Consider the following 24,098-nt stretch of genomic DNA (forward strand, 5'->3'; position numbering starts at 1 on the left):
GTATAAGCTTTGAAGACAGGCCCAAAACAGGATTTTGTATTCCAAACAAGCACTTCCAGTGGACAGTTATGCCTTTTGGGCTAAAAACAGCTCCATCACTGTTTCAAAAGGTGATGATACGAATTTTGTAGCCCATCATGGATCAAGCCCTGATCTAAACACTAAAAAAGTCTATATTCAACCCTAACACCGGGAATACCTTGGAAGACAAAGTTCTGGGCCAAGGGACTTTCAGATCTAGTTGCGATGAGGACTTTGAGTTTATAAAAGGAGATGTCATGAATTCTAATGTTAATGGAATTCCGACAGTCAACTTCTCTGAAAGGGTTCAACAAAATCTCGTTAGAGATATGGCAACCACAGTGGTGGTTAAGTTATTGGGTCGAAACCTATCATATACCCTCCTGCAAAATAGGATCCACACCTTTTGGAAACCCTCGCAACAGTTCCATCTCATGGATGTAGAGCATGGATACTTCTTGGTTAAATTTCAAAACCGAGAGGATTATGAGAAAGTTCTTATATAGGGGCTATGATCGTGCTCGGGCAGTATCTCTCGGTCCAACCGTAGACTCTGGAATTTGATCCCTTTCAGGCTTTTCCCAGCAGCACTATAGTTTGGGTTCGGTTGCCTGATATACCCGGCTATCTTTACAAATAGCGTGTTCTTAAGGAAATAGATAGATTAATATTGTAAGGTCATTAAACTTGATTTTCAGTCAGACAAGGGCTCGAGGGGAAAATTTGCCTGGATGGCAGTGTTTATCAATCTGGGAAAACATTTGATTTCCCAGAGCCTAGTTAACAGCGTGGTTCAGAGGGTTGAATTCGAATTGCTTCTGTTAATTTGTTTTTTGTGCGGCAGATTCGGACACTTGCAAAACCTTTGCCTTGGCACCGGCTTAGCGAACAACACAGTAGTGGGTTCAGTTTTGACGACAGGAATCCCATCGAAAAAGGACAAGGTGGTGGAGCCGGTGGAGGCCTTTAGGCCATGGATGTTGGTCGAACAAAAATCCAAGCGCAATTTAAGGAATCATCAAATCCTTGATAAGGTAACTAGGGAATGTGTCTTGAATTCACTGGAAATTAAAACATCAGAAACTGGCGCAGCGGCGACTAATTTGTTGAGAGTAAATTTTCAAAAGGGAATTTTCTTAAATGAGAAGGGGCAGGGAGCACCACTTAGGGCTAATATAAATTTTGAGTTAGTGACGAAAATGATAAACGTTTTTAGTGTTTTGGGGAAGCTTAATTTGGCTAGGCCAGAGACTTCAAATAGGGATGTTAATGTGGTGGACTTTGGGCCTGGATCAAAAAATATGGACATACTAAATGGACCACCAATGGAAGATCCAGATTCGGGGGTTTTGGAAACTGCAGAAATCAAAAGTTCAAATCTATTTAGGCTTGGACAACAAGACTGGGGAGATGGGGGCTTGGAGAATAAGGGTAACTTGGATAATTCTTTGGCTTTGAAGGGAGTTGGTACGAAGTAAATTTAGAATTTTAGGGTTTCAAATATTAATGATGATTTGACCATGTTGGGTGTTAATTCTCATTTTAATCCAACTTTCAATGATTCAGTAGAGGCAGTGGTGAAACTTAACAGTGTAGTCCTCAACCTTGGGAGATATTCAGCTGTTATTTTCAAGGAGAATAAGGTACCCAAAATTATCAGTTCCAATGGAGGTGCTGATTTGATTTGGAGGTATAAAGGAATTTCGATTTCAAAAAGGAGGGATCAAGGGCTAAGGGTGGATTTGTCCGTAGTGGCGGCGCTATCAGCAAAATCATTTTGAACCATGGGGGATGTTTCTAGTAATGCGAGGGTTCCGTTATCAGATTCTATGAACTCCATGGCCAAACTCATTAGCTCGCAAATTGACATTAAGGTTGAGAAGGAAAATTTGAATCGTGATGGGAAAAGCCGTGAAGGAGGCTGTTAGCCAGTATTTGCGGATAGTTTTCTAACTTTCTTTATTTTTATTAATATATGAGTTTATCTATTTTTTCTTAGAACTTTTAAGGGTGTGTTAGTAGCAAGTTTCCGTGGATTTTTTATGAGTATAATTGGGAGTATAAACCAAATATAATTAGTCTTTTAGAAACAATAGTTAATGGCGGAAAAGTTGATTCGATCATCGTCAATCTTGGTCTTCAATACTCTCAGAGGGTGGAAGCAATTGGTTTTTCTAGAGGCATTTGGGTTAGTTGGAAAGAGTTAAGCTGGGTTAAAATTCTTTGGAGTCACTCTCAATTTATTTTGACTCGTGTTTTTTATAGTTCCTCCCAACGACCTATATTTGTCCTTTTTTGTTTACAGTAGCCCTAATAGTCTTAAACGGAGGTGTCTTTGGGATGCTTTAAAGGTGACTTTTCCGGGTAATAGTTATCATTGGATGGCAGTTGGAGATTTTAATACACTTTTAGCCCTAGTGAAAAGAAGGGTGGGCGAGTTAGTGGAAAAAGATGTTTTATTTTAGGGACTTTGTGGATTCGACAGGGGTTCATAGTTTTGGATTCAAATGTGCTCCTTTCACGTAGTGTAAATGTGAAGTCTATGAACGACTTGACAGAGCTATCGGAAATTATATGTGGCTTGCGTCTTTCTCAAATTATTTTGTGACTCACTTCCCTAGACTCATAGCTGATCACAGGCCTTTAGTCTTGAATATTCGACCTATGCTTCATTCTATTATGGGATGAACTTTTTGTTTTTTGGCAGGATAGATTAAATACTCAAAGTTTTCTGACTTTATTAAGGAAAATTAGAACTTTAATGGCTCAATGTTCAATACAGTGGCGAACTTTACGAATCAACTAAAAGAGTGGAACAAGCAGGTATATGGTCACATTAGGTTTCGAAAAAAAAAGCTGCTTCAAAAGCCTGATTGTATTCAATGGGATATGGATTGTTCCTAGTCAGATTCTCTACTTCAGTTGGATCTAGAAGTTAGGAAGGAGTTGGAACAGGTCATGTACCATGAAGAACTTCTTTGGAAATAGAAGGCAAAATATGATTGGCTTTCTTTGGGTGACTGAAATACTAATTTCTTTTCATAGGCGCACTCTTAGAAGAAGAAAGTAGAATTGGATTACGACTTTGAAAACTGAGGTAGGGGAATGGATCTTTGATGAGGAAGCCTTAGACATGAAGCGATTTGCTTCTTCAAGAATCTATATAGTGAAAACCCGGGGCCGATGAGGGGACTTCCTACTAGTTCATTCTCGCAGCTTGAGGATGGAGAGGTCTAATTTTTAAGTAAGCCTATCTCTAATGAGAAGATAAAGTATGTTTTGTTTGATATAGGGCCCCTAAAAGCTCCGGGAATTGATAGATTCCATGATATTTTCTTCAGAGTCAATGGGATATCTTGGGGGCTCGGTTTGTGGATTGGTCAAGAGTATTTTTGTAGGGGAAAAATAGACCCGGAGCTAAACAACACTTTAATCATTCTTATTCCCAAGGTTTAGAATCCATAATGTTTTTCTCAGTTTCAACCTATCAGTTAGTGTTCGGTTCTCTATAAGTTAGTGATGAAGATTATTGCCAACCAGTTTAAGCTAGTCTTCCCAAGAATTATTGGCCAAGGGCAGAGTGGTTTTATTGTAGGGAGAAGCACTACCGACAATATTATTATTACTCAGGAAGTGTTTCACTCCATGAGAGTTAAACAAAAGTCTAATAATTGGTTTGCAATCAAGATTGATCTCAAGAAGGCATATGATCGTGTATGATAAAAGTTTATTAAAGCATCCTTTCAAGTTACAGGCATTCTAAATTTTTTAAATAATGTTATTATGTCTGCTATCAAAACTTCCACTATGCAGATTCTATAGAACGACATACCATCCTAGAAGTTTCGACTAACTAAAGGGGTACATCAAAGATGTCCACTTTCACCTTACCTTTTTGTTTTGTGCATGGAATGGCTCAGTCACAGTATCCACTCGAGTATCAATTCTGGGTGTTAGACGCCTAGTCACAAATAATTTGTCTTTGTTTGGCCAAGCAAAAAAGAATCAAGCCACAACCATGAAGAGAATACTAGATTAATGCTACTAAAGCTAATATATGCTTCTTTTATGGTGTAAGTGAGGCTTTGAGAGGTAGAGTGGGTAGTTTTCTTGGTTTTTAGAAGTTCAAAATCTTGGAAACTATTTGGGCGTGCCTTTGTTTCATGACATAGTAACAAATAACACTTTTTGGTTTGCTGTGCACAAGGTTTAGAGCAAATTATGGAGTTGAGATACAAGGTTGTTGTCTTTAGCTGTTAGGGTCACTCTAGCTCAATCGGTCTTATTAGCAATTCTCAGTTATTTCATGCAATCAATGATGATAACCAATTTTTTTGTGAGGAAATTGAACGTATAGTGCGTTAATTTGTTTCGGGCATATTTGAGTAGAGGTAGAAAAGTGACTTTGGTTAGTTGGTAAGACGTATGTCAGCCTAAAGATCATAGATGTCTCGATTTTTGAAAGCTTTATGACCATAACTCATCTTTTATATTGAAGCTGGGTTACAAACTTGTAGCAGATTCTAAAACTCTTTAGGCCCAGGTTCTCTAAGCTAAATATGGGGTTCCAAAAGGTTTGCCCAAATCCCTAGCGCGCAACAAGTGTTCGTTTTTGTAGAGAGCCCTCACAAAGGTTTGGCCACTTATTCGAGAAAACCTACTTTGGTCAGTGAGAGATGGGGAAAGTGTCATATGTTGGCATGATCCATGGGTACTATGTGTGAGGCCTCTTGTCAATATGATTCCCAGTTATACGAACCTTGATTTGGACTGTATTTTGAATGATATGGTTCTATGTAATGGCACTTGGAATATGGATCTGTTTTGACTTTGATTGCCTGAGGTGATAGTTCGTAAGATTACAAGGGTCTCCCCAGTATATCTAGCTATAGGAGTTGATAGAATTATCTAAAGAGGCACTTTAATAGGCTCATTTTTCATTAAAAGCACCTATGAAAAACTTCGAAAAACATATTAGAAACCAAATGAGGAGGTGTGGCAGGTTCTTTGAAAGTTTCAAGGACTTCAAGGGGTTAGATTTTTCATTTGGCTTACATTCAAGTAGAGGTTGCTGACTAACATAGAGAGAGTCCTTCAAGGTCTCAGGCACAGTTCAATGTGTGAGGTTTGTGGGCATATCTTGGAGGATGTGCTGCATACTATTAGGGACAATACTGCAGCGCGAAACATTTGGAATCTTTTAATCCCCTTTGATTGGCATAACATATTTTACTCTGACAATCTGTAAGATTCGCTCACCTCAAACTTACAAAACTATCATAATTTTCGTCTTGGTGAGGTTGATTGGCAATGCTTATTTGGGGTTATTATTTGGCGTATTTGGAATAATCGTAATCTCTTCATATTCTAGGGTATCTCTTGGAGTAATGATGATTCTGTTAAGGTTTCTTATAGTTGGGCCAATCTTTTTGCTTTATCTGGTAAGGCCTTAACATGTTCGACTCAGATTTTGACTCATTGCACACATTTGGTTGGGAATTGGGCCTGTTTGAATACTGATGGTTTCTATAAGATATGGGAATGATTTTTTGGCTGTAGGGGGAACTATGAGAAACCGAAATGGAAAGTGGATTCTTGGTTTTAATGTATTATTGGAAAGTTGTTCAGTGTTGGAGGTTGGACTTTGGGGCATCTTGGATGGTTTAGGCATCTTAGTTGATTGGGGCTATGACCACGTGTTAATCCAGACTGATAGCCTTGAGGTAGCTAAGGTTATTCAGAAGAGACTTACGGAAAAATCTAATTCGTCCTTGATTAGGAGGATTCTTTAGTTGTTGTCATAGTTTGAGCGTTTGAGTATTTCGTATATTTCTAGAAGGGACAATCAAGAGACTGATAATCTGGTCAAGCTGGCACATGGGGGAAGCCATGGATTGTGAATTTTTGAAGTATTCACGTTTGAGGGATTGAGCTAGCTTATGCCATCTGTACTTATTTTATTTTTTAACTATCACCAAAAAAATTTATGAAAAGTAACAAATAAATTACTTACAAATTATCTAATATCATTTAAATTAAAAAAATTAATAATAAATAATTTCAATAATCACAAATATATATTTTCAATGAAACTAATTTTTAGTTTTAAAAATTGTAAATCCTTCTTGTAAATTTTCTTTATCAACTATGAAACAATTATATTTTAATATTATAAATGAGAAAAGTAATTTATACGATGTTTTTATTTTTAAAATACAATAAAATTAAGAAAGAAATCATTAAACAATGATGATTGATAATTATCTGATTTAACTACTTTTTGAAAATTTGATTTAACTTTATATTGTTATGTTTGAATTTCATAATAATGTTATTATTTATTTTAAAATATAGATAAAGAAATAATTCAATATAATTATTACTACATACAATAAATTATTTCATCGCATAGACAAATTATTAAATTTATTTATTAACATGTCAATTGAGTTTTAGCTCAATCGTATGAGCATTGTTATTGTTAGAGTTGTGACCCAAATTCTTATTAAAATATACAGACTGCATAAGAAGAATCCGTATAGAAGTTTACTTCCTCAGTTTGATATGGATTTGAATAAGGTGTTTCAACCTTACTACATTACTTCTATTAGACGTTGATTAGAATAAGGTTTTTCTAAACCTATAAATAGACGCAGTCTTTACTCCTTATAATTATTCAAATTCGGCATAGTAAATTTTCTTCTCATCTGCCTGTGGTTTTTTTTCTCGAAAGGATTTCACGTAAAATATGTGTATTATATTTTTCTTTCTTTTCTTTGTGATACATTGTCATTATTGACATTTTATTTTCACAAATTAGTATCAGAGCTTTTCAGGTTACTTATCTTGATTACGGTAATGGCGTCACTGAAATATGAAATTTCACTGTTGGATCGCAACACCAGATTCGCGTTGTTGCAGATAAAGATGCTAGCAGTTCTTGCGCAGATAGATTTGGAATATACCTTGTTGGGGATAGATAAGATACCTTCAACATTGGCGAATGAAGAGAAGAAGCATAAAGATTGAAAGGCTTTAACGTAATTACAATATGCATTTATCTAACGAAATTTTACAAGATGTGATGAAGGAGAAGACCGCCGCTGCATTATGCATGTCAAAAACCCTAACGACTAAGTTACATATAAAGTAGCGTCCTTATGCTCATCGTTTAGAAGAACACCGTTTGTGCACGAACACTTAACTGTGTTTAAGAAAATTACATCGAACCTAGAGGCCATGGAGGTTCAGTTTGATAAAGAAGATTTAGGGTTGATTTTACTTTATTCGTTGTCCCCGTCCTATTCAACCTTTAGATGCACGACTTTGTATAGTCGCGAATCTCTTATAGTTGATAAGGTCTATGATTCTTTGACCTCATATGACAAGATGAAGCATCTTGTGATTAAATCTGACTCTCAGGGAGAGGGTCTTATTGTTCGTAGAAGATAAGAATGAAATATTGATGACGATCGTGGAAGGACACAGAAACATATCATCGTAGTAAATCTAAAGGTAGATCGAGATATTCAAACACAGGTAAAACCTGTAATTTCTGCAAAAAGAAATGGCACATTAAATCTGAGTGATATAAGTTGCAGAACAAGATCAAAAAAGAAAACAACCAGAAAAATCCAGTGAAGTTGATGTTGTAGAAGACTACTATGATGGTGAATTCCTAGTTGCTTTTGCCAACAATTCTAAAGTGAGCGAGGAGTGGATCCTTGATTCTGGCTGTACCTTCCATATGAGTCCCAATTGGGATTGGTTTACAACTTATGAAATAGTATCTGAAGGTTTTGTTTTTATGAAAAATAATGCTTTGTGTAAAATTACATGTGTTGGAACAATTAAATTTAAGATGCTTGATGGAGTTGTCAGAACACTTAGTGATGTATAACATGTTCTAGAATTGAAAAGAAATTTGATCTCATTGAGTACTTTTGATTCAAAATAGTATAAATACACGGCTGAAAGTGGGGTTCTAAAGATTTCCAAAGGTTCCCTAGTTGTGATGAAAGGGTAGAGAAAAACTATCAAGTTACATATTTTGCAGGGTTCTACTATTACTAGTGATGCAGGAGTTGCTTCCTCTTCTTTGTTAAATGATGATGTTACTAGACTATGGCATATGCACCTTGGGCATATGAGTGAAAACGGCATGACATAATTGAGCAAAAGAGGACTTATTGATGGGCAAGGCATTAGCAAATTAAAGTTCTGTGAGCACTGCGTTTTTGGGAAGCAAAAGAGAGTTTGATTCACTAGAGGAATCTATAACACGAAGGGAACGTTGGATTATATTCATTCTGATATTTGGGAGTGGAGCTAATTATATTCTAACTTTTATTGATGATTTTTCCAGAAAAGTTTGGGCGTTCTTCCTGAAGCAGAAAAGTGATGTGTTTTTCACATTCAAGTCTTGGAAAACTATGGTTGAAAAACATACAGGAAAAAAATAAAATATCTCTGTACAGATAATGGGTTGGAGTTTTATTTTGATGAGTTTAACGAATTGTATAAATCAGAAAGGATCATCGGACACTTGATAATTCGTCATACTCCACAACAAAAAGGCGTTGTAGAACAAATAAACAGAACAATCATGGAGAAGGTTTGATGCATGTTGTAAAATGCTAATTTACTGAAGTTGTTTTGGGCTAAAGCAACCTCTACTGCATATTTTTATTCAACTGATCTTCATCCGTTGCCATTAAGAAAAAGACTCCACAAGAGATATGGTCTGGTAAGCTTGCTGATTATTCTGATTTAAAGATTTTTGGGAGTCCTGTGTATGCTCATGTTGATAATAGAAAGTTGGAACCGAAATCTATTAAATATGTTTTTTTATTATAAGGCTGGTGTAAAAGGGTATAAGTTGTGGTGTCCTGAAAATAGAAAAGTTGTAATTAGCAGAGATGTTATACTACCTAACTTATCTCTTAAAGACTCTTCAAATAAAGAACAGCAAAAACAGGTGGAGCTTCAGATTGATCCAATATCTAGAACAAAGTCGACTCCTCAAATTAGTATAGAAAATCAGAACAAAGTCAATTCTTCACCATAATATTCTATTGCCAAAAATAGAACTAGAAGAGAAATTAAACCTCTAAAGAGGTATGCCGAGGTTGATCTAGTTGGTTATGCTTTAAATGTGGCTGAAGATATAGATAGAAATCAAGAGTCATCTACTTATTCCAAGGTAATTAGCTGTGAAGACTCAGAAAAGTAGGTGTTTGTCATGCAAGAAAAGATAGAGTCACCCCACAAGAACAGAACATGAGATCTTGTGAAGCTTCCTAAAGGTAAGAAGGTTGTTCGTTGTAAATGGGTGTTCAAGAGGAAAGAAGGGGCTCTAGGAGTTGAAGAACCCAGATATAAAGTAAGGTTTGTTGCAGAGGGTTACAGTCAGATTCTAGGCGTGGACTTCATAGATGTGTTTTCTCCAGTTGTGAAGCACAATTCAATTCGAGCCTTGCTTGGTATTGTGGCCATGTATGATTTGGAGCTTGAATAGTTAAATGTAAAAATAACATTCTTGCATGAAAAAATTGAAGAGGACATTTACATGCAACAACTAGAGGGCTTTACAATATCAAAAAAAGAGGATTATGTTTGCTTGTTGAAAAAGTCATTTTATGACTTGAAACAGTCACCAAGGCAGTGGGACAAGAGGTTTGATTCTTTTATGACTTCTCATGATTTCAAAAGAAGTATTTTTGACAGTTGTGTTTATTTTAAGAAGAAGAGTGATGGTTCTTTTGTGTATCTACTCCTCTATGTTGATGACATGTTGATATTAGCGAAAGATAAATGAGAGATAAGAAAGGTCAAAGGCCAACTTAGTGAAGAATTTGAGATGAATGATTTGGAGCAGCAAAGAAGATACTTGGTATGGAGATTCTCAGAGATAGAAAATCAAGTAAATTGTACATAAGTCAGAAATGGTACATTGAGAATGTTCTTTGCAGGTTCAATATGTAGAGTGCTAAGCCTATTAGTACTCTTTTGGTGGCCCATTTCATACTTTCACCAGCTTTGTCTCCATAATCAAATGATGAGATTGACTACATGTCAAATGTTCCATATTTTAGTGCAGTAGAATCTCTTATTTATGATATGGTTTGTTCACGTCTAAATTTATCATATGCAGTTAGTGCAGTTAGTAGATACATGGCAAATCCCGGTAAAGAACACTGGAAAGAAATTTATTGGATTTTGAGATACTTACGAGGCACTACTGATGTTTGCTTATAGTTAGGAAGAAATCGAGATGGAGTAATTGGGTATGTTGATGTTTATTTTTTCGGATACCTTGATAAAAGAAGATCTCTCACAGGTTATGTCTTTGCAATTGGGGGTTGTGTAATTAGTTGAAAAGTCACCTTGCAAACTACTTTCACTTTGTCTACTACTGAAGCTGAGTACATGGCGATCACTGAGGCTTGTAAAGAAACTATTTGGTTAAAGGGGCTCTTTAGTGAACTCAATGAAGACCTTCAAATCAATACAGTATTTTGTGATAGTCAAAGTGTCATCTTCCTTACAAAAGATCAAATGTTTCATGAGAGAACAAAGTACATTGATGTTCTTGATCATTTTGTCGTGATATTGTTGTGAGCAAAATCAGTACTCATGATAATCCTGCAGATATGATGACTAAGTCACTTCCTATAACCAAGTTTGAGCATTGCTTAGACTTGGTTGGTGTTCATTGTTGAAGATAAACCCTTAAGGGGTTTCATGGAAGAGATGAAAAATTTGTTTGTTAGGAATTCGTGTTAAGATAGAGATTGTTAGAGTTGTGACCCAAATTCTTATTAAAATAAAATACAGGCTGCACAAGAAGAACCCTTATAAAAGTTTACTTCATCTGTTTGATATTGATTTGAATAAGGTGTTTCAACCTTACTGCATTACTTATATTAGATGTTGATTAGAATAAGGTTTTCTAAACCTATAAATAGATGCATTCTTTACTCCTTGTAATTATTTGAATTCGACATAGTAAATTTTCTTCTCCTTTACCCGTGGTTTTTTTTCCGAAAAGGTTTCCACGTAAAATCTGTATGTTATATTTTTCTTTCTTTTCTTTGTGATATATTGTCATTATCGACATTCTATTTTCACAGTTGCCAATGTAGAAATACGGGGGTTTGAGTGCACTCAAGCGCATTATCCTCCTATTTATGGGTTAGGGAGGGGTTATGGATAGTTTTAAGTTTTGTGTCAAAAAAAGAAAATATAATCAAAACATATAATAAAATTGTTAATAAAAAATTAATAATATTAAATTATGACCACAATTTTAATTTTAATTTTTTTTACAATTTCAACATACAATATAGCTTGCAACTTTTAAAATCAATTTTTTTTAAAAAAAAAATAACAATTTAATAATATACTTATTTTGACTCATGCATTGCAAGAAATACAAACTAGTTAAGATCTAAAACAATCCAATATGAAAATATCTTAAAAGATAATTTTATTTTATTTTATTTATTTGCGTGCCATGATCTAATAGAAATTATTTGAACTGATTTGGAAAATGTGGTAAATATTATAAATATTACAGGTATAATTTCAAATTTTAACATTTGTAATTTTATTGATTTTTAAATAAGAAAAAATCAAACAATACTCTTATAATAATATAATTTATTTAAAATATATAAAGTTATTTTAGTAATTTCTTTGATTAAGTTGGTTGTTGTGGAGTTAACTCGTCACACTAGCTTAGTCACATACTTAAATAATAGTATAGATTTATTTAGGATAAACTACACCATTAGTCATTAAACTATGGGTAGATTTTCGATTTGGTCACTTAACTAAAAAAAGTTATAATTTGGTCATTAAAGTATTCAAAAATTTTTATTTAAGTCATTGGGCTGTTAAATTCAATCCTATATGGCTTTCTCTGTCTGTATTGCCTGCACTAGTCGAAAGCTCTCTTTCCCTTCTCTTCTACAATTCAATTTTTTTTCAAGAAACAGGTTTGGATGTCACAAATTTGCGAACCAAAAGACAAATATTTTTTTTCTTTGATCTCCGAGACTAACCGTCAAATCGATTTGGATCTAATGTATGTTCTACTACTCATTGATAGGTTCTAATCCTGGTACCAATCATCAAATTGTTGCTTGGAGTTCGTTGGTAACACCTTTTTTTTAAAAAAAAAAAGAAAAAGAAAAACTTTTTTTGAAAAAAGTTAAGTGACTTAAATAAAATTTTTTGAATGGTTCAGTGACTTAAATGAAAACTTTCGAATAATTCAGTGACCAAATTGTAACTTTTTTTAGTTAAGTGACTAAAACGAAAGCTTACCCATAGTTTAATGACTAATAGTATAGTTTACCCATTTATTTATAATTCCTCTATTATCTTTTATTTTAATCAATAATAATATATCATGTCTTATTTACTAACCAAATGTTCTGCTTTAAATAATAACATACATTAATGATTTATATATATATATATATAAGTCTTTATAGTGATCATCATCAGCCATCAACCTAGCTCAGCAAGTGATGGAAAAGATAAGAACAATGGAATTTAAAAGAAAAGGACAGTCACTGTTGTTCATTTTCCTCAAGCTTTCAACATCTCACCCCAAAAGTCAAATCACAGCCATATGCATCCCTTTCACCCAACAACATATACAAATTTAAAAAAAAAAATCATGTGGACAAAGAAATTTCAACTTTATTATTGTACTAGCTAGCCACTAATGCTCCCATCCACTTCATTTTATAAAATTTGCAAAACATTTATTACCTCATATACGATGAAAACCATGAATGCGATGGTGAAACCATCCAGTGGCTGGCTGCTTCATCGTAGCTGCCGCAGGAAAATGGCAACTTCCCAGCCAAGTTCTCTAGCAGTAACTCTACGATTTCAGCTCCTTCATCAATATCTGCACCTTTCTCTTTACCACTGTTTGTCCAACTGCAATAATGGTTATGGAGATGATGGGAGAAGATTCATCAACAGCAGTTCTACTGCTGGTGCGGCCATGTTAGGGTTGCACCATCAGCTGTATCCTCAAATTTCCATAACGATTAGTTACCAACGAGAATCACACCTGGTATACTCCTATCCAACTGAGAGCCCGAGATACGTGGCATCATTAGTAGCTGCCTGAGAAGATAGACCACCCGTTACTTCACCATGTTTTTAGTGGGAATGCTTTTATTTTCAAGAGGGGTCATCGAAAACTATTAAAGTATAACAACATTGTATTACCATAGTAAAGAGAATATTAAAACAGTATTACATTTGGGGACAATCCACAAATTACCAACTTATCACCTAACCAACCACCCATTGATGACCATTTCCTAGAATTGTCATCAATGTGGTGCTATTAGATAGAAGACTTTTCTATAAATATCCAGAAGAAAGATGAACAAGGGATAAAATCCCTCACTCCTTCAGCAACCTTAATGCCCTAAGTCTTCTACACCTTGTCTTCTTCGGCTCATAGCTTCCTCCTCTCCCTCCTCACTTACTTACACCTTTTGACTTTTCGCCCGACTAGGTGAATCGGCCTCATTTGTACCACTATTATCTCCTCTCTTATCAAGGGTGAAGTTTGGGGCTAACAGGGGCTTGATCTTTCTAAAATAGAAATTTTTTTAATTTTTTATAATTTATAAAATTTTAAATAGTAATGATCAAATTGTACTTTATCTCCTTAAAAATATAAAAAATTAATTTAATTTTTTAAAAATTATAAAAACAAACAATTAAAATAATAAAATTACATTTTATTATAATAAAATATACAATTTAAAATTTTTTGGTTTTCCCATCCCAAATCCTTTGAGAGACCAACATTTTCCTACATTTTTATTATAAAGAAAAAAATTTTAGGTGGCATATTTTTGCAGAGGCATAGAGCAATTATATTTGCATAATATCAAAAAACTTGAAGTCGTAATAATGATATATTAATATGATTTATGCTATTTTTACGTATTGCATGTGAAACAGAATGGACGAATACGTGGTTAAAAATGGAAGAAATAGAATTGAAATGGAGCATGCACATTAAACCAGCAAAAAACTTATCACATTCCCAGTGCATATATGAATGAACGAATGAGCTAACAAATATCTTTTTTTGATTTTTCTTCTATCAAATCAGCTACTAAAAATAAGATAATAACCCAAAAAAACCCGCCATCAAATAGTTACTAATTATACAAACAGAAAAAGTCCAAAAGCATCAAGTTTAGAGCTTCGTTTTCCTTTTCATGCATGCTTGATGACGTTGAGTCACCACCCAATGAATATATAGAATAAATTATTACATTTGTTGTATTCCAAAGAGAAAAGAGAACAGATCCCATTATTTGAGATATATTTGTGACAATGAATAATCAATCATCATCAATACCGACGACAACAGCAACCAAAGGATGGGTTTTGCCATACGAAACCCCAAGACTAAGGGACCATTACGTGGTGGGGAAGAAGCTGGGGCAAGGCCAATTTGGCACCACCTATGAATGTATTCACAAGGCTACTGGCACCGTTTTCGCTTGTAAGTCGATCCCAAAGCGTAAACTTTTATGCCGTGAAGATTACGACGATGTTTGGAGGGAGATCAAGATCATGCACCATTTGTCGGAGCACCCGAGCGTGGTGCGGATCGAGGGGACTTATGAAGATTCCGTGTTTGTTCACTTGGTTATGGAGATTTGTTTAGGCGGTGAACTTTTTGATAGGATTGTGGCTAAAGGACATTACAGTGAAAGAGAGGCTGCTAAGCTTATTAAAACGATCGTGGGTGTTGTGGAGGCTTGTCATTCTCTTGGGGTTATGCATAGAGATCTCAAACCTGAGAATTTCTTGTTTGATTCTCCTGGTGATGATGCCGTCCTCAAGGCTACAGATTTTGGTTTGTCTATCTTCTATAAACCAGGTTGGGTCCTGGGGTTTCTTTTCTTTATATGCTACTTTTGATTTTTGAAACAATAGCCCTTGATTTTGACCTTATGATTTTGGTTGTTTCCATGATTAGTGCTTTCCTTTTAATTGGGTTTTCTTTAAAAGGAAAAAAAAAGGTTTGGGTTGATTCTCTCAAAGTTCTTCAGAAATTTATGTTTGATCATGTTGAATGTTTTTAAGATATTATGCGATAAGTTTCCCTTACGATAACTCAATTTTTAAGATTGTTGGAGTGGTTTACTTGAATATCTTAATCTGAATAGGTTTAGACTCAGAGCCTAAAAACGAATGGAGAGGCTTTACCTGAATACCCCGACCCGAATAGGTTTAGGCTTCAACCGTAAAATGAGCGGAGGGAGGACACATATGATTATACCAATAATATTCTGTAAAACTCCATACTGATGTCAAGATCAGCATCGCTGGAACATCAGGTTGTGCCTCGGTACCAAATTTTTCTTGCTTGTATGATGGCATTTTCAAATTTCTTGTGCTAGGAAGAATCATTAGGCTTCTTTAAATGATGGGAAACTTCACACCTGTGGCACTTACTAGTGATTTTCCCTCTGTTTTTTGCGGCGTTTCCTCTCAGAGTTAATGCCGGCTTACGTTTTCTATCGTACAGGACAACGTTATGCTGATGTTGTTGGGAGTCCCTTTTATGTTGCACCAGAGGTTTTGTGCAAGCATTATGGACCAGAAATAGATATATGGAGTGCAGGTGTTATCCTTTACATTTTGTTGAGTGGTGTTCCACCATTTTGGGCAGGTATTTTATCATATCATACATCCTTCAACACTTGGTCCTAATTCTTATATTCTCATATCCTAAGTTGTTGTTTTTTTACTTTTCTTCTTGATTCGTAGAAACTGAATCAGGAATATTCAGACAGATTTTACATGGGAAACTCGACTTCACATCCGAACCATGGCCTTGCATCTCCGAAAGTGCAAAAGATCTAATACGAAAGATGCTTGAGAGGCACCCTAAGTCAAGAATTTCTGCTTATCAAGTCTTATGTAAGTCATTTTAAATATTAATGTCATTCCAAATTATGATTTCTTTGCAATAGCAAGGGAATGACAATGCCTACCTTTCTTTCTTTTTTTATGTGTGGAAGTCACAACAGTAGGTTGATTTATGCATCAGGTCACCCATGGATTGTTGATGATAGAGTTGCCCCGGACAAACCTCTAGATTCTGCCGTGCTATCACGCTTGAAGCAGTTCTCGGCGATGAACAAACTTAAAAAGATGGCGTTGCGTGTATGTCATTCTCCTGTTTTTGATGTGTTTACATAGGCATGCTTGAAAACGCTGCCCCTTTTTACCTATATTTCACTTTCTTTTACAATGGGGGGAGACAAAAAACAACATTCTTTTGCAGGTCATAGCAGAACGACTCTCCGAGGAAGAAATAGGTGGTCTGAAAGAGTTGTTCAAAATGATCGACACGGACAGCAGCGGGACAATAACGTATCAAGAACTCAAAGACGGTTTGAAGAAAGTGGGGTCTGAATTAATGGAATCTGAAATCAAATCTTTAATGGAAGCAGTAAATACCACTTCCTTTCTTGACTTGTTACTGATATGCTTTATGTTACAACATGATTGAGTGACTGATGACAACCACAACTGTTGTTACCCTTGACAGGCCGATATCGACAACAATGGAACAATCGACTATGGTGAATTCATTGCAGCAACACTGCACATGAATAAGCTGGAGAGAGAGGAAAATATAGTAGCTGCTTTCACCTTTTTTGACAAAGATGGTAGTGGTTATATCACGGTAGATGAACTTCAACAAGCTTGCAAAGAGTTTGGTTTAGGTGATGTTCATCTGGAGGACATGATCAAAGAAATAGACCAAGATAATGTAAGCATGGCTTTGACATTATAATTTGGAACATGTAAAATATTATTAATAACTGTTGTTGTTATGATACATGTATATATAAATTGTAGGATGGAAGAATAGATTATGGGGAGTTTGCAGCAATGATGAGAAAGGGTGATGGGTTAGGAAGAAGCATAAGCATGAGAAGCAACCTCAACAAGAATATAGCTGACGCCTTTGGACTTGGAGTGAAAGACTTAACATCAATCTCCTCTTCCTCTAACTCTAACTCTTAACTCTGACTCTAACTCTAACTCCTGTCCTTCTTCTAGTTAGCATCATTTCTTACATTTAAATTTGTCTATCCAAATTTAACCCTTCTTTGCTTGAGTTGATATTGTATAGACACAATGATAATTGGATCTTTATATTTATATTTATATACACATATTATCAAGCTAATGTACTTTATTTAGCAATGGTGATTGCTTAAGCTTAAAATTTTCCTTTTCTCTTATCCTTAAAATGACACAACAGGTGATGTCATGGTATTTTTGGTAGAATATGAAGTTGATGGTGTGCAGTTTTGTTTTCTTACCCAATACTATATTCATCAGTATGCTTCAACTATCTAAAGACTTGTTTAAGAAAAAAACCATTATAGTACTAGCATCACATTTTTGAAATATTTAAAGTAAAAAAGAAAGAAAAAGAAGCAATGACTATGAGTTTCTGAGAAAGCTTTTTTAAAGGTAAAAGATGAACTTTCTTCCACCTTAAGTTACATTTTCATACCAGATCAGATGCCAGTGGACCTACAACTTCCTAGTTAGTACTAGGATTAACATTAAAAATAATTAAATGTTGTAAACAAAGACAAGAACTAAATTTGACCTCTAAGCAACCCTTTCCTTTTCCTTTAGGGATTATCTATTTTATTTATTTATTTTTGCAAAGAAAGAGATTTCAATAATTGAATTTACCCAGAAATTGAAAAGCATCACATATTTAACTTCCAATCTGATTTTTTTTTATGTAAAATAAAACATCAGCAGCAGAAGGAAGCAATATCAAAAAAGACAAACTTTTACCACTGAGTACACTATATATATCAGTACAGTTTTTACATAATTCTACAGCAACATTATCATGTAGCGCTGTCTGTAAAAGTAAAACTGTCAATGGCGTACAAAGCATTTCTAAGAAGAAAAAGAAAAAGTTTACTCCCAAATGTTTTAAATAATCTAAATGGGAGATGACTTTAAGTAAACATAACATGAAATATAAGAAAAAAGGAATTTCCTGCCCTCTGCTTTTCATATTTTGTGTCAATGGTAGATCTTCAATAATCAGCTGCAGAAATGAGGATCTTCTACTATGCTCTATCCTTTCTTGGATCCTAAATTTTGAAATTTGTAAAAATTTGTATTCTTAATCCCCCATTGACAGTCAGGAGGATGCTACAGACTTCACCAACATAACCTTATTCATATATCTTCTTTTTCTTAAGAAGGGTAGGAAATATGGAGACCAACCCGATAAGGAAAAGCACAGACAAAGTCTTGAAATCGTAGAGGTCCTTGACAGACCTAAGATCCCCAAGTGCAAGACCAGCCTGAAAGAAGATACGATGATGGTCCTAAATCAGATACTTGAATTGAAGCTTACTTGTATGCAATACCATCAAGAAATACCATATCATTGAAATAAATAAGCCAGGTACAAAATAAACCAAGAAAAAGGGCTGTCAAATGAACATAATGTTCTTTGACCTTTCTACATTAAAAACTTACTAGCTACTTGCACTTTTTTAAATATCAAATTGTTCAGAGGTAAGGATCTGAATACACGAGTTCCATCTTTTCCTATCATTTCACTATTACGTGACACTAATGAATTGCATCAAATTGAATCTCAACACAAACTCTATTATTTTTTAATTATCTCCAGTACAAAGAGACCTAATTCAATTACAGCATATGATCAATTAAATGGAGACCAATAAATATATCCAAATAAAATCCATTGAACCCTATCCACCATATCTTTAGTGAAGAAACCTATTAACAATAGTAATTGTGGGGCTTCATCAACAAGTGCCTATTTCAAACTGTAAACAGTCTCTATAGTTCAGTAACTCCATTTATTTGGCTAAGGTAAGAATATGGCAAGAATATACGTACAGCGATCTTGTAGAAGCTTTTCTCGTTCAAAATTGTTAAGAATGCAAATCAATTATTTTAAAACATTAAATTAAAACTTTCACGAAGTCCTCCAATATATAGCTAGCTAGGGTAATGCAAAAATGTTTAAAACAATATTGTCATTGATCTGAGCTTCAGAACAAAGTCAAATGGTTAGAAACACGTAACTTTCTTCTTTTTGGTAATGTGACAAGACATGTGACCGATCACAAATATATTGTTCTATTACCATTATCAAAAACTGTTTGACGAGACATGCGAGTCACAAATATATTGTTCTATCTCCGTTATCAAAGTTTGTTTTAAATAGACATGCGGACCATCTGACATCATTTATGCCTATGAATAACAGGGTGTAGCAAAAAATTGGATAACACACAAGTATCTCTTCTCTTTCAACAAATATTTTCAGATCACAATACCAATAGTAATAAAAAACGAATAGAAAAATGAAAATCGAATCATAAAGAACGCAAGGAATTAATTGAGGTACATGGCAGGATACTTACTTTGACAGTTATATAGGAGGCTGGTATTAGGCCAACAAAAGTTGCTAAAAAGAACACATGAAACGGTATGTCAACTATAGGTGAAGCCAAATTAATAAATAGGTTGGGTAGAGTTGGAGTAATTCTCAGAAAGAGCATGTAATTCAGCAACTTGTCCCTTCGCTTAGCAATCTGACTCCACAAAAAAAATGCAGATGAATTCAAGTACGAAGAAGATAATAGGACAACAAATGGAAGATGCTAAATTAAGAGAAAACAGAAAGGAATTTTGCAAAGATGGTAACAAAGAAATACCTCAGCTTGAAAAAATCTTAATTTATCAGGCCACAACCAACTAACCAAAGGCCTGCCTATCAGCTTTGACAGAAAAAAGCAAGAGCATGCTCCAGCTGTTGCATTAAAGACAACCAAGAAAACTCCTTTTACACCAAAGAGAGCTCCAGCTAGCAAAGACATGAAAATTGTTCCAGGAATCATAAATGTTTGCATGAAGATATAAGTCGAGCAGTAACCCAAAATGAATTGTGTTGGATAATCACTTGCATATGTTGCAATATTATCTCTGAAAAAAGAAAAAAAAAACAGACTTCAGTAAAATGAGTGTTGCAGCTAAAATATGAACACAAAGAAAGAAATTGTTGACAACAAAGCAGCAATGCCGGGCAACAACAAAGTAGTGAATACATAAGTAACCTAAAGGAAATGACAAAAATAAATTAAGAATGACAATTAGGGCAACAATGTATTGCAAATATATGAAGGGAGAAATTAATGAAACCCAATGATGACATTTCGCAAAAGAAAAAGTCAAAGCAGAACTCAGCAACCAAAACAGCTAAATCAAATATCAATGCTGTGATTTTACATTTAAAAAAGGGAATTATACTCCAATTGTTATGTGATCCTCTCAAAATATGACCACTCAGTATTACACGATCTCTATATGAGAAATATCTAATACATTGCTGGCTCTACTAAGCATGCCTGCAACATGGTCCCTATAATTTGCATAATTGTATTCCCTCACATGATCCACAGATGAACTACAATCATGATTAATAACCATAGATTGCTTTTTAAGCCCTTAATTCAAATTAAGGTAAATGGGATAGAGTAAGGACAAAACAAATTGAAAGGATTCATTCGGGACAAAATAGAAATGATAGAATTCGTCCACAACAAATTTCATTGTTTTAGCAGCTTAACTCCTCCAATCTAACACACAAAGAGGCACATTTCACTTTCAAACAACCCAATTAAAGATGGAATTATAAGCTAAAATAATCCTATTACTTCTTTCTAGCTCAAAATCACAAAAAACCACAAGAAACCTAAAATGGCATTTCGAAAATCTACAATATTTATCAAATCCAAATGATTCAACACAAAATTAAGCTTATTTCCGAACTAAAGCATCAAACATTCACCAAAAGAGAGAAGACGTCAGTTTTTATGATAAAAGAAAACAAGAGAGGACCTACTTCAGCAAGCGCAGATCGGAGATGGAACGCGGGATCTTGAGTTTCCCGTACTCGGTGGCAGGCATAGTAAGGTAGATGCAGAACAAACCGGTAGAAAAAATCAAGAAAACCCCAAAAAAGGCAGCCAATTCCCACCTCGAAACGGGAAACCTTTCCGATTTTAACCTCTTCCCAGTTGGGGAATCGTCATCTTCCTTGCTGCTGTTGTTCAACAACGCCGCCGCGGCACTTTCCTCGTCCCTCAACACATTCCTCGGCGCAGCCATTTCAAAACATCGACAAGATAAAGAGCACAAAAAACAAAAGTGTTGGGAACTTGGGATCCAAAAAGAATATATAAATAAGAATAATAAATTGAAACGAAATAATATTGCTGAATTAAAAAAATCACTGCTATGACATTTATATGGGAATGGAAGTGGGTGTTTTTATGAACCCTAATTTGAAGAATTTGAATTGGTAGGTGCCAGCTAGTTTTAAAGCAATGCGGTTTTTCTTAAAAATAAAACCAGAGGAACAATAGAAGAGAAATTTGGAAGACAAAGTTGTTTCTTTTTCTTCTTTGTTTTAATTAAGAAAATGGAGAAAATGTCTTCAACTGCCAAATATATATATTTACAACAAGAGTTTTCTTATTATTTAAGTGGGAATTGAAATATTAAAAATATAGTAATTTATAGATAAAAGCCCATGGTATAAGTGTCAAAGCCCATAAAATTTGACACAGAATTAAATTATATATTTTATAATATTAAAATATAATTTTATCATTTTAATATTTTATATATTTATAATTTTAAAAATTTAATTAAATTTTTATTATTTTTAAGAGAAAGTACAATTTTATCATCACTAATTTAAAATTTAATAAGTTATAAATAGCCTAAATGAAAGAAATTTCATTTTAGAGGGCCAACCATACCAACCCATTTACTCTGCCATTGCATAGTATTATTTTTTAAAAAGTTAAACTTTATATTATAGGAATATTATACTTTTAAATTTTATTTATTTGAGTTGTTAAATTGTAATTTTAATATCAAAAGGTAAACTATTATATTATTAAAGTTATCTTACCAATAAATAGTTGGGTGCAATAATAAGATAGATTGCACTCTCAATTTGAATCTTAAATACGATGTTGTTGGAAAGTAAAACCACGAACCACGAATACAATCGTAAAATGACATTAAAAACATAAAAAATTACCCTAATTGAATGTAAACACAGAATTTGAATTTTAAAAGTATTTGTAAACTATGCAATATCCTTAAATTACAATTTTGGATAAAATTGAAAAATCATTTATATGAATTGGAAACATTAATAACATCTTGCTTCATGAATGAAAATTTTACTTCTACCATTATTACATTAATTGAATTTTGGTGTGAGTTACTTTCTTCCCTGATAGTTTAGATATAACATTTTTGATAATTTGTATCTTTTATTTATTTTTTATGTTTAAAATATTAAAATTTAAATTACGAGAGTTAGGTGAGATGATAATGGTTTTTTTTATCTTCACCAATGGTCAAAGATTCGATCCTCATCTTAGATATGGAGCAGCTTCAAAACTTGTAAGCAGCATCTACATCTTTAATGGGCCTATAGAATGCGAAAGATTAATTACTGAATTCGCTTCGTTGGATAAAATAAAAATAATATTAAAATTTATATAAAATTTTTACATTGTTCCATATAAATTTTATTATGTTCGTTTTAATTGTTTTTTTTATATTAGTATTTGTGTCCATTTTTTAATATATAATTAATTTATTTGATTCAATTTTAAATTTAAATTTATTTACATAAATTTTGTATTACATTGTTATCATAAATTAATATAAATATAAATATTAATTTGAGAGGCAAGAATTATTTAGAAATTAAATTTCGAGTACTTGTTTTAGTAAATTTAATTTGAAAACATTTGCAGCTAGGGGCGAGCAAAATGCGATTCGACTCGAAAAAATCGAAAAAAAATTCGAATTTCGAGTTAAACAAATCGAGTTAATCGAGTTATTCGAATTAACTCGAATTTTTTTTTTCAAATTTCGAGTTCGAATCGAGTTGAGTTTTCGAATTCGAATAATTCGAATATCAAAATATAATATTTTACATTTTTACCCAAAACTCCCAAACCTTTTTACTTTTCCCTCAAAACTTTTACTCCTTCCCACTTTCCCCCCAAAACTTTTACTCTCCTTCCCTCCCAACCCCCCAATCTACCCAAAATTCATTTCCCACCAAAATTTTACTCTCCCATTTACTTTTTCTCAAAATTTTACTCCCAAAAACCCTCAAAACTTTTTATTTTTCCTCAAAATTTTTACTCCCTCCCACTTTTTCCCTAAAACTTTTATTCTCTTCCCATCCCACCTCTCATCTACCCCAAACCCTCCCCTTTCCAATTTTTTTTTTATTTTCCCTCTAAAATTTTACTCCCCTATTTACTTTCCCTCAAACTTTTATTCCTCAAAACTTTTTATTTTCCCCCTAAACTTTTACTTCTCACCCTTTACTCTCAAATAAAAAATCAAAATTATCCAAAAAATCACTAAACATAAATAGTAATAATTTTATTTATATCTACTATTTATATTATTAAATTAAATTTCACATTTTATATTATTTATATTATTGAATTGTTTAGTCATATTGAATATTTATATTAAAATTTAATTATTAATTATGCCATAAAATATTCGTGTTAAAATTTTATATTGGTATCAATTTTACATTTTATTTTTAAAATAACTTTTATTAAAAATCATATTTTTACATTTAATATATTTTAATTCTAAAATACATAGTGACAAGAATCAAGATAATTGAAACAACTAAGCAAGCAAAGAAGCTAACCAAGATATAAAAAATTAATAAATAATTATGAGGTGATGAAAGTTAATAAAAATTTTGATTAAGATGGACAAATTTTATTATGATGGGTGACAGTGGTTATAAGGACCCAAAATTATTTTTTAAAATTTAACTCGAACAAATATATTCGATTCGATTCGAATTCCATCTCACTCGACTCGATTCGAGAAAATTTCAAATAAAGTTAGGATGATAA

General features: G+C 33.6%; 2 protein-coding genes across 3 annotated transcripts; one reads left to right on the forward strand and one right to left on the reverse strand.

The window, feature by feature from the left end:
- The first annotated feature begins 14,272 nt into the window (after positions 1-14,272).
- LOC105796986 (calcium-dependent protein kinase 11) lies at positions 14,273-17,342 on the forward strand. Of its 2 annotated transcripts, none has more exons than XM_052628084.1 (7): positions 14,273-14,935; positions 15,611-15,754; positions 15,853-16,005; positions 16,136-16,251; positions 16,373-16,540; positions 16,640-16,864; positions 16,954-17,342. In XM_052628084.1, exons 1-7 carry the CDS (start codon positions 14,407-14,409, stop codon positions 17,119-17,121), a joined length of 1,503 nt encoding a protein of 500 aa, XP_052484044.1. In that variant the 5' UTR covers positions 14,273-14,406; the 3' UTR covers positions 17,122-17,342. The 2 variants fall into 2 exon arrangements, with proteins under 2 accessions (XP_052484044.1, XP_052484043.1); XM_052628083.1 differs by having other exon boundaries at positions 14,274-14,959.
- Positions 17,343-17,895: 553 nt separating this feature from the next.
- On the reverse strand, positions 17,896-21,602 carry LOC105796987 (uncharacterized membrane protein At4g09580). Its single transcript, XM_012626875.2, has 4 exons — positions 21,020-21,602; positions 19,833-20,100; positions 19,539-19,709; positions 17,896-18,440 (listed from the first exon to the last, which is right to left on the reverse strand). The coding sequence occupies exons 1-4, from the start codon at positions 21,283-21,285 to the stop codon at positions 18,309-18,311; spliced, it is 837 nt and encodes a 278-aa protein (XP_012482329.1). The 5' UTR covers positions 21,286-21,602; the 3' UTR covers positions 17,896-18,308.
- Between the last annotated feature and the right edge of the window lie 2,496 nt (positions 21,603-24,098).

Source organism: Gossypium raimondii, chromosome 3 (genome assembly GCF_025698545.1).
Source record: "Gossypium raimondii isolate GPD5lz chromosome 3, ASM2569854v1, whole genome shotgun sequence".
In the NCBI taxonomy this organism is placed as follows: Eukaryota; Viridiplantae; Streptophyta; class Magnoliopsida; order Malvales; family Malvaceae; genus Gossypium; species Gossypium raimondii.